At 35.6% G+C, this 12,210-nt stretch overlaps 1 protein-coding gene across 1 annotated transcript in view; it reads left to right on the top strand.

The window, feature by feature from the left end:
- SPATA6 (spermatogenesis associated 6) overlaps window positions 1-11,443 on the top strand; it is a 147,670-nt gene extending 136,227 nt beyond the window's left edge. Inside the window, 1 exon segment of the mRNA XM_019449360.2 lies at window positions 11,196-11,443. Within this exon segment, the coding sequence (XP_019304905.2) occupies window positions 11,196-11,376 (181 nt within the window). The 3' untranslated portion in view covers window positions 11,377-11,443.
- Window positions 11,444-12,210: the final 767 nt, after the last annotated feature.

Below are 12,210 nucleotides of genomic sequence, written 5' to 3' on the forward strand. Positions count from 1 at the left end.
GCTGAGCATGGAACCTGCTTCGGATTCTCTCTCCCTCTGCCCCTGCCTTGCTTGCACGCATGCTCTCTCTTTAACGACAACAACAAAATACTTTAATGATTGCATTACTGCAACTTTTCAAGGAAAACAAATATATTTTATTGAGGGTGATATTTTCCATTTTACTTAAGATTTATAGTATATTTGTCTGTCCTGCAAACCCACATATCCAGGACTTATTTTCAAGCACATTCTCATTCAAACAATAGTTTCCATAATTTTGGGAAATGACTAAGCTTTTTTTTTTAATAACCTAAGAAAAGTTGTTCTTCTAGCCTAATATTTCAGCAGTGTTAGTAATAGTAAAATTTTTGCAAGATTATGGTAGCAAATTTCATGAAGATTTTTTAAATCTGTATGTCAGTTGCCATAGAATGTGCTATTAAAAATTGAATGTAAATTGTGAGTTTATGTAACTGAAGGTTCTCTGAATCCTTTGGTGCTATACCACTGATTACCATATGGCTTCTACCTTCTGAGTTTCCTGAAAAGCCAGTATAAGAAACAAGCTCCAGATAATGGAATATGTTTTATTGCTAATTTGAGTTTTGGACTGAAGTTTCTGATTTTTACCCTGGTAAGTTAGGCTAAACATTCTGTGAACATGTGAGGACTTCTTTTGCCCATTACACAGAATATAAATGTGAACTCCTTTCCCAAAGCTACTGCTTCCCAACCAAGAGGCAACCTGGACATCTCATCAAGGGAAGTAGTATATTATAGGTGAGTTTGGAGAAGCAATCCAAACAGGAAAAAGAAGATCCAAGAAAGTCCACACCTTGAGGAAGAAGAATTTTTATCTTTTGTTATTATTATTTACTTAAAGTTCTATGCTCTAGATTACTACTATATGTATTTAGCATCCCAATTTTGCTTCTCAATCCATATATTTAATTCTAATTTGGGTAAGAATGGATAGGGTTGATAAAGAAAAGTACCTGATTTTCATGCTTTTGTATGCATAATATTTACCTGGGTTGCCTCTTTAAAATACAGATTTCTTCTTTATACCCCATAGATTCTGATTCCTTACCTATAGAGGTGAGACCTAGAAATCTACATTTTAAGAAATATCATAGATGCTTCTAATGCAGCTTGTGTAAGGACCACATTTTGAAAAACAGTGGTCTATTTAAAGTTTGCTGTAAACCTCAGTATTGGTTCTTTTTCCAATTCACCAAGCAATGTTAATGGCTAAGCTTTTGAATACCTGAGATTGTTTTGGTACCTCTCAATGAGGAAAGAGTTAAGCAGAATATCAGAAAAGTTCTGTTTACACATTTTTGAGATTTCTTTATATTCCTTGTTACTTCTCATATATATATATATATATATATATATATATATATATATATATATATATTTAGACTGATAGGATAGGACAGAGTTATCAGGCCTTCAAGGTCTTTTATAAGAGCATATGTGATATTAGCTCCAGAAGCTACTGAAACAATCAGGGTATTATTTTGGTTTTATCCCTCAATCATATTATATATATTAGGCTAAGGTGTCACTCTCATTCTACTTTCCATCTCAAAGATGAGAGAACCCACACTCAAAGTAATCACCCATTTGCTTGCCTTAAGGCTTCCATCAGCAGATATCAAGAGGAAGTTTGGGGGTCTTGGCTTAATATCACCCCTTTGCAGACACACATTGACACAGAGGTTGAGAGGAAGTCTGCATGGACCCTTGGAATGGCTAAGTGAGGAGCTCAGCAAATCCTTTCCCCAATTCAACTAGACAACAACTATACAGAATTGTCAAAAACAACAATTTTAGGACTCTGGAAATTGACCAAAGGCATATATAACAAATTGAGAAGCATTTATCAAGAAAATCTACTGAGTCTCAATAAGGGCAGTAGGACTCAGTGGCATTTTGCCTGGAACTCCCAGTCCCTAGCTCCTTGGGGCAGTCATGCTGAAAGACCAGCATCTCTGCTGCCAGAGAAGCCTAACTGTATGAAGCAGAGCATGGGAAATCCCATATGCAAGGAAGTTAATAAACAATAATTATCCCACTGGCAAACAATAAGAGAAGACTTGAGGTCTGACTACTTGTGGGGACAGACATCAAAGATCCAGGGACCAGGTAGCCAGATTGGTCTTGATAAAGTTGTAATTATCCCTGGTAGTCTGGAACGTTATGTGCATGTATAAGGCTGCAAATATATTCAGGAGAAACTGGAGGGGCCTTAGGGAGCCACTAGTCCACAGCTAAATATGAGCCCTTTTGAAGACAGAAAGTAATACCCAGGGCAAGCTTGTAAACTGGATAAATTTTGAATGTATGTTCCAAGCCACACATAGATCCATTGGCGAAAAGATAGAAGCCTTTTTCTTTCTTTCTTTCTTTCTTTCTTTCTTTCTTTCTTTCTTTCTTTTTTTCTTTCTTTCTTTCTTTCATGTTTATTTTTGAGAGAGAGAGAGAGACAGAGCACTAGTGGCAGAGGGGCAGAGACAGAGGAAAACACAAAATCTGAAACAGGCTCCAGGCTCTGAGCTGTCAGCACAGAGCCTGACACGGGACTCAAACCTGGGAACAGGGAGATCACGACCTGAGCCAAAGTCAGAGGCTCAACTGACTGAGCCACCCAGGCGCCCCAGGATGGAAGCTTTTCTGACCAATCATTTGCTGGTCACCAAGCTATGCTGACCCAAGGGCAGTTCCTATGAGGCCAGGCTTAAAAGTTGAAACAATAATTTTTTTAAAAAAAGAAAAGTAACAAGGAACACCAGAAACTACACAGGGCAAGGGAAACAGATTTCAAGCCTTAATCCAGACAGGACACGCAGCAAATAATCAAAAACAAAACCCTGGTAAGGTCAAAATCCAGAGTTGTTGCAATTTTTATCTAAAATGTTGTTTTCATCAAAAAATTATGAGACATGTAAGAAATAGAAAAATCTAACCCATACAATTGAAGGACAAGTTACTATAAACTGACTTTGAAGAGGCCCAGATATTGGATTTAGCAGCTGTGTTCAAAGAACTAAAGGAAATCATGTCTAAATAATTAAAGGGAGGGGCACCTGGCTGTCTCAGTCTGTAGAGCATGCCTCCCTTGATCTCAGGGTCATGAGTTCAAGCCCCATGCTGGGTGTGGAACCTACTTACAATAAAAATAAAGTAATAATAATAAATAAAATCATGTTAAAAAAAGAATTAAAGGGGTATATAATGATAGGATTCATGAAATAGAGAATATTGATAGATAAAAATAATTTCTTTCATGTTTTGCTTAAAAATTATGCCCAGGACTCAATACTTTGTGTTGTGATCTGATATATATTGTGATTATCATCCAGGAGTATAGCAGAGATTCAGTGTTTTCTGCAGGAAAAGCATAATGGGAAATTGGAGTGCTGTTACCTTGTACACATCAGCCTATATACATGCTCATTGTCCTATTTCTTCCATCATCTTTGAGTATGAAATTCATATTGAAGAAATCTCTTATCAGGGAGTTGTTAGGTGACCTTTTACTTTAAGTTCTTTGGAATTTGGAGCTAGATTTTGGAAACAATCTACTACCGTGCCAGCTTCCTTCTCTTTTGCATATTACCTGTCTTTTAGAAATTTTAGACATTTGCAATGGTAGCCTTGCCAGTTCCCAAGGTCCTGGGATGTTTTTTAGTACCTGCTATGTATATTTAAAATTTCTTCAGTTTTCAGGATGTTGAAAATTCTCCATATTTGTTGTGTACTTCTGTCATCACTATTTTATTTGAACATTAATCCTAATTAAAGACCAGGCATAAATGATGTTTCATATAGATGGGGGTTGGTCACAAAAAGAGAGAAGTAAGCATAAAAATAATTTTAAGTTCATGGTTAGAATATGAATTGTCCTTTTATGACTATCGCCTGACATTTTTAACCATAGTTTTCTTTTATGGAACTAGCTATTGATATAAGCTGTTTTCTATTTACTTCTGCATATTTTTCAGGATACTAACAGCAGAAATATGCTCGATATAATGTTTTAATTGTGAAATTATTTGTGACAGAACTGAGTAAATTTTGACTATGTGTATATATTTTAAGTTTTTATTTAGATTCCAGTTAGTTAACATACTGTGTAATATTAGTTTCAGGTGTACAATATAGTGATTGAACACTTCCACATAACACCCAGTGTTCGTCACAAGTGCACTGCTTAACCCATCATCTATTTAACCCATCTCCTCTAGCACCTCCCCTCTGGTAACCACCAGTTGACTATATGTTTTTAAATAATACAGGCTTGACGGTAGTTTTCATCTCTCCCCTATTGGTCACTTTCTGATTAATCTGATGCATCTACTAAGATGTAATAAATAGCCAAAAAGTTATCTTTAGTGTTAACAAGTGGAAGAAAAAAATCTAAATAATATACAGACTTAAAATCTCTTAAATAACTAAGAACAAGCTTTCATTTTCAAGTGAGAAAATGTTGTTTGATCTAATTTGAATTCATTGGATCTTGTGTTATTAAGTCAAGTATCATAAAATCCTTTTTCATTAAATACTTGAAATTTAATTTTTCTTTTTCTTTAAAATTTCTTTTTGTCTAGAAGTTCTGTTATATTCAGAAATATTAGGGGTGCCACATATTTATGTGATTTTTCAAAGTGTAAAATTTGTAGCTTAGGGGTCTAGAAAAGTTTCTGATGATTAGGACAGGGCAGTGTTGTATTCATCTAAAAAACTTTTTTTTAATGTTTATTTTTTTAATGTTTATTTTTGAGAGACAGAGAGACAGAGCATGGGTCAGGGAGGGCAGAAAGCGAAGGAGACACAGAATCTGAAGCAGGCTCCAGGCTCCCAGCTGTCAGCACACAGCCCGACGTGGGGCTCAAACCCACGAACCGTGAGATCATGACCTGAGCCGAAGTCAGACGCTTAACAGACTGAGCCACCCAGGCGCCCCTGTATTCATTTTTTAAAACAAAAATATGACCTTGGTAATTGGACTTAATATTGATGCCACGGCATGCCCAGAGTTCAACTTGTTGCCCCCTTCAAGAATACTACTAAACAACTAGAATGGTTTTGTGACTAGCAATTCTTGGCAGAGTAATTTAATTTTTTAAATAAGTCATAAGAAAGTAATACATTAAATATAACTTTCAGTAAGAATTGTGATTTTATGACATTCTCATAAACAAGTAGGTAATTATGGTCTTAACTAGATAAGGTTAGATAGGAGGACTGCTGACTGAATGATGACATGGAATAGATCACTAACAGCAATCCCAAGTTAGGTCTGAGAGCCGTAATAAGTAGTATTTCATATTATGCTTGAATTGCAGATGTTTAAGCTTTAATGATAATTTAGGAGTAAAAAATATGTTCATAATTTTATTTAACCAGGGCAAAACATGCAAATATCCTAAAGTATTACAGCTGTACTCTGTCTACATTAGATCAACTTTATGTCTAGTTCTTTTTACTCAAAGTATGGGGAGGAATTCAGAAAAGAATAATAAAAACAAGTGAGACATTCTCTATGGACATGATAATGATACTGAATTTAACCTGTATTCATGAAACCAGAGGGATGACTTAAAATATCAGTTTAAAATACTATATTTTGTGTTTAAATAAAGACCACTTGTATCCTATACACATATTATTAAAAATAATAGTTGGGAAAAAATAATACTTGAGGCTAAGACTTTAGAGTAATTTTGATTCAATCTCCCACTCATAGTAGAAATCCCTTCTGTATCCCTCCATTATAGGCTCATTATTCCCTCCAGGACAAAATTCTGTTTTACTTCTAACAGTTAAATCTTACTTTATTCTTACCTCTCCAGATATGCCTGGCATTTCACGATATTCCAGGCTGTTTTATGCCTTGATTCTGTTATATAATATGATGCCTGGAGTAACCTCTGTCTTCTTTATCTAGTGAATGCCTACTTATTCTCTAGGACTAAGGTCAAGTCTTTCTCTCTTCTGAGGTATCTTTCATGACCTCAGCAGACTGTTAGGCATTTTCTCCTTATGCTGCCACTACTTCTCATATATTTCATTTCAATTAGCAATATTTTTCTCATGATAACTATTTCATTATGTGTTTATCTTGCCTTCTTTTATTAAATGTGAGCTCCTTGAGGGCACAGATATGTTACTTATCTTTGGTTTTGACTGCCCATCAAAGTTTCTGACGTGTAGTAGGAGCTGAACTTAGAAAAATAGTTCAAATATTAAGATAGGGTTCTTAATTAAAGTGATCAGTTACATTGCTAAAACTATTATTTAAGTAAAGTCATGTTTTGATTGTGATATTTAATAACATCTCTAGATAAGGAACCAACAGAGGAATTAATAGTAGTGAAAGCTGTCAGACTTTATTTGTTGTCAGTGACTCATTTCTACACATTCTTAGTCATGGAGAGAAATAAGTGACCTATAAGTAATTAGTCTTCAATAAATTTCTTTGAGTATACTTCTTTCATTTATTTAATTTTTTTAACGTCTATTTATTTTTGAGAGACAGAGGGAGACAGAGCATGAGCAGGGGAGGGGCAAAGAAAGAGGGAGACACAGAATCCGAAGCAGGCTCCAGGCTCTGAGCTGTCAGCACAGAGCCTGGCGTGGGGCTCGAACTCACGGGCCGTGAGATCATGACCTGAGAAGTAGGACGCTTAACCAACTGTGCCACCCAGGGGCCCCTAAAGTCACTTTCAGCACTGGTTCTCTGAGTATAAATGGCAAATTTTATAATTCTCATGACCTTCCATTTATTTCTTAGAATTAATATTTTGGGGGTAGCATGTCCATCTTACCTTTGACCTTCTTTTCAGTGAATATCACCTTATAGATACTTTTTATGAAGACTATGTGTAGAATAGTATATGCTTGATCTTCATTTGATACTGACGTAGAAAACATCAGGGTTTCAAGTGAGTTTACCCTTCTCTAAGCAAAAAATTAGTAATGTCCTTTGTCTCCTAGTTCATGTTAAACTACCTAAGACCTTTCTGTTCTTGGCATATAAACTAGGCTCTGTCAACACTTAGGATTTGAAACTGCCCAGTTCTTGGATTATCCTGGTCTGTTGTTTTTTGTCTTTTTTTTCTTAATAGTATTGTCATAATTAAATACAGGGCTTCTACTTAAGTAGCAAGAGTAAGTTAATAAAAACAAAATGCACTCCACTAATAAAATATCATCGCTACTTTGAAAGTAACCATTTTACTATAGCATTAATGCAGTACTTTTTAGAGTTTAGTAGGAACTCACTAAATGCTTCGAATGAATGAATGCTGAAGATACTCATGGTAAAATAGAGAAGCATAGTTTTTAAAAGCCTACTACTATAATAAAACTTTTTAGTGTCACTTACACATTTTAAACTTATTAATGTACCCAGTAATAGAAAATCAGAATTGACTCAGTATGTTGATAGTTCATTAGAGAGCTAATGCTTTCATGTCTGGAAGTAAATATCATCTTTAGGATTCTGATACTCTTTGCACCTGTGGACCGTATTAGGCCCTATTATGTGTTCATATGTATGTTTTGCAGTTCAGACTCCCAAACTGAACTAATTCCCACATTCTCTCCATACGATCACAATATTGTTTACTAAATTGAAAATTTTGCAGTTTTAAATAGAAATAAACTCTCTGCCAAATTTTACAAGATCAAAAAGCATTAGAATGTGTATTTTGGCTGCTTTAGTTCTTCTTTACAAACCCTTATCGGGTTCACATTTGCTTCTAAAAAGCTTTCTGAATTTTATTTATTCATTGCAAGCCACTGAGGTGATACTTTAAGGCAACTTTGAGACATGAAAAAAAAAAGTATTGTCTAATGGAACCACCGCTGTTGCAGATCTATGCCAGATAACATTAAATATAGTAATTTATGATCGGGGTAGGAATTTGGTCTACAATCTCAGAAATAGTCTAGTCTACACAATGATTTTTAAAGTTAGCAGGTCCTACCTCTGCTTACCCCTCTGAGAGCCAGGTAGCGGTGTGTGTCGGAAATTCAAATTTCTGTTGAGTGGGTTTTCTGTAGTGAGCTAGCCTGGCTGCTAAACACAATGTAGAGCTTGGGAAAAAACGTTATTATCTGGCCTTCAGCATGTGGTAAAGTTGATGTTTGTGGACAAGGAGATAAGGGACAGACCTGCATTTTGTGAAATTTTAATTAGCTCATGACTTGTTGCAAAACAAAACAACAAATAAACAACAACAAAGAAAAACCGAGCAAACAGAACAAAACCTGGTGGGACCCCTAACATAGTCTGAGGGAACACAGGCAAATGTGGGGGCCTAGGCTGGGAGGTACAGTTGCAGAGGCACAAGGGATGCAGAAATGTTTCCAGTAACATATGTGTGTGTGTGATTTCTTTATCACTTGACTCAAACTGTCAAAAAAAAAAAAAGTAAGTTGTAAGTGACAACAGGAATTAGGCTTGGTGAAAAATGTATGAAATCAGAAATTGTATTCAGTGGGTAGACTATTTCTTGAGCAGAGCTAATGAAAGAAATGTGGTCTCTGTATCAAAGCAATAGCACTAAGACTTGGCTAAAGCCTTCTGAAAATTTTTAAATATTATACTGACATTATTAAAAATTGTCTTAACTACCCCTCATTAACTGAATGGACAAGATAGAAGTAATCATAATCATGTTTTAAAATGCCTTTGTTATCCCAGAGACTATATCACTTTCAAAATTTTCCAGCATGAAATTTTTTACACCAAGTATAAAGAAAGTTTCACAAGACCTAGTAAATGTCACTAGGAGATATGAGGTGGAATTTCATTTTAGCAAAGCCATGAGGAAGTAGAGAAACTTATTGTCATGGTTCACAGAAGTGAATTTTTAAGAACTTGGCATAGTAACCGTAACCGAGAAATATATTTAAGGTTTGTGCATCATAAATAATAATAGTAATAATAATAAATGAATACCCATTTACTCACCATCCAGCTATATAGAACACAATCCATACCTACAAGGCCACCTTATGCTCCCAACCAATTGCTTCTCTTTCCACGGAGATAACTGTTAGTGTAGCTTTTCTGTTAATCCTTCTTTTTTTTCCTTTGTAGTTATACCACACATGAATCTATCCTTAGGCAATAAGTTGTTTAATTTTTCTTGTTTTAAACTTTAGATAAATGTAAGTACAACTGTAATTGTTTGAAATTTGCTTTTTTCCCCCACTCAGTTGGTTTTTCAGTTTCATCCCAACTGATTCATGTAGCTATAGATCGTTAATTTTCCCTATTTTCTCTGCTGCATACTGTACCATTGTATGCATAATACCATGGTATGCACATGTGTTCTAATGTAGATGGGTATTTAAGGTTGCTTCCAGTTCTTAGCTTTGTGACAAAGAGTGTTGTTATGAACAAGTTTGCACATGTCTCATGGTACACATGTGCAAGAATGTCACTGGGGTAGCCAGGAGTGGTATTACTGGCTTGAAGGTGCATATTCAACCTTATCGGGTCATGCCAAACTCTTCCAAAGTAAGTGTGTAAATGTTCTCATGACTTTATATCCTCACTGACACCATGTCAAGTTCCAAAAATGATAACCCGGTTACTCCATGCCTTTTTTCGTGGTCACTTTGTGTTCAGGTGTTAGAACCTGGTGCTATTCAGGTAGAATAGCCAATTCTTCTTGCAGATATATAGCCCTAAGAGTTCCTGTTTCACAGTTGACAATAGAAGTAACATCATTGGACTGTTAAGTCAAGGAAGAAATTGTTTGAAGTGAGATTCCAAATCTATGAAGAAAATATATCTGTGGCATTTAATAACCAGAACATAGAGGTTTTTAAATTTTTTTTTATTTTTTAAAATGTTTTATTTATTTTTGAGAGAGAAAGAGAGTGAGCATGAGTGGGGGAGGGGCAGAGAGAGAGGGAGACACGAAATCTGAAGCAGGCTCCAGGCTCTGAGCTGTCAACACAGAGCCTGATGCGGGGCTCGAACTCATGAAACATGAAATCATGACCTGAGCCGAAGTCAGACGCTTAACTGACTGAGCCCCAGTTCAGGCACCCCAGAACATACAGTTTTATATGACACAAATGTCACAATGTCTAACATGCCTGAGAGTCTTATCTATAACAATTAATTAATTTATTGAAGTAGGTAAATTGTTTATTAAAAAATAAACTCAGTCCTTGAAAAAGTCAGCATTTTATTCCTAGCAAATAATATGTTAAGCCCAGAATTCAATGTTTATGATAGTAAAATTGTAACTTTAGTATGTTTTAAAAAGCACTATCAAACCTTCGAAAACAGTGGCTTTTTCTTCTCTATTCTTATTAAAACTAGCCTAGTCCTGGTCTGTTTCATAGCTTCCTATCTATTCTTTTTTCTTCAAGACCCTCAAGATTGGATCCTTATCACTTCAAATACAGACTCTTCCACCTTGTTTTCCATTTTCCAAAAATGGTTCATATTTAGGGTAATTTTCTATTCCTCCTTGAAGACAGTAGGAGTATGCCATAGTGGAAGGGGCCGTAGGGCCACAGACATGATATTCCTTTCTGTTCTGCCAGTTACTAGCTGAGTGGTCATAGGCAAGTAACTTGACTTCACTGAATCTTAGTTTCCACAGTTACCAACTTCAGCATTTCCTAAGATTGGTAGATAAATATCTATAAAGTACCTATAAAGTACCTAGTAGTTTAGTGCCTCATACTTAATAACTTCCATGTGCAAAGTAAGTGCTGTACTATGCACTTTGCACATATTATCTTTGATTTTTAAACGAATACTGGAAAAATAAAGGAAGCCTAGACTCTGGATGATTAAATAAATTGCCCAAGGTCCCCCAGCTTATAAAGGATTGAGCTGTTACTCAGTTTTAGGTGTGCCTGACTTTAGAGGCCAGGTCCTCTCATGACTGGCCACACCACAGCATCTGCACTCTACTTTTACCACACCACACCTATCTCTCTCCTCTGAATTCTTTGCAACTCTGTCTCTTATGCACAATTTTCATTTTATTGTATTGTAATAGTTTCATACAAATAGGTCACTCTTTGAAGCCACAGACCTTATTGTCTTTTATTTCTCATAGCCCAGAGTATCACACACCTGTAAAGTACTCAGTAAATATTTGATTTATATAATACTACCTCTCATTGCGTTTCACCAGTTTTAATACTTTATATCCTTTTTATAGCTCATTTCAGCGGCCACATGACACTCTCCATTTGGATGACGGTGAATACTGGTCCAACAGGGCAGCATCTTATAAAGGAAAATCCCACCGACCCCTCTTTGAGAACAGCATGGACAAGATATACAGGAACTTATACAAAAAGGCCTGTAGTTCTGTTTCTCACACCCAGGAAAGCTTCTGAGACCATCCATGATAAACTATATGGGTGTCTGTGTCAACTTCTCAATGAAAACGTTTGATGTGATCAATATCTGTATTCTTTTTTTTTTTTTTAAGGTGGTTCTGAGTACAGTAGTTAGATGTGAGTAAGTTCATTACTTCAGGTGGTAAATGATTGTAGGCAATCCTTTTCTTCATCATAGAAGAGAGTGCTCTGTCCCAAAAGTCAAAGCTCCACACTGCATCACAACTTCCAATCTGGTTATGAGAAAAGGCTGTTTTGCCCCGTAACCTCCTGTCTCCACCCACACATCCAAGAATAGATTCTCTCTGGAAATGCTCTCCTGCCTTAATCACCTTATGATTTTATTTTCATCTGTTTGATTAGTTATCTTGTCTAAGATTAATATTAACTCCCTTTTCTTGATAATGACCAAAATGATATACTGTATAGAAGTGAAATGAATTTCCTGAGTTTAAACCTCATTTTAACTAGTATTTTTTATTTACTTCTCCCTGCAGAAAATTTATACTTCTTAGCTAATAAGAAATAACTTTATTTTTAAAGTTTATACAATCATTCACTTCCTCTTCTCTAAAACAAGTACCTAAGTTACCTACAATATATAACAGTTAGCTAGAAATAGCAGTGGCCATGTGTGACCCAAAGTGTGAATAACTGATTTTTAAAGATAGAATTCTTTGCATGATTTTCACTTAAGGCCATATCTTGTGGTGCAACCAGAATCAGAAGATAGCTTTTGTTAGTAAGCAAGTAGAGACTCAGGAAAAATAAAGGGATTTTGTTGTAATTTTAAACTCTTTAGAGTTGTCATAGGTACCAAATGGCCCAAGA

The sequence above is a fragment of the Panthera pardus genome, unplaced genomic scaffold, assembly GCF_024362965.1.
Source record: "Panthera pardus isolate Hobbes unplaced genomic scaffold, ASM2436296v1 HiC_scaffold_11, whole genome shotgun sequence".
NCBI classification, from domain to species: Eukaryota; Metazoa; Chordata; class Mammalia; order Carnivora; family Felidae; genus Panthera; species Panthera pardus.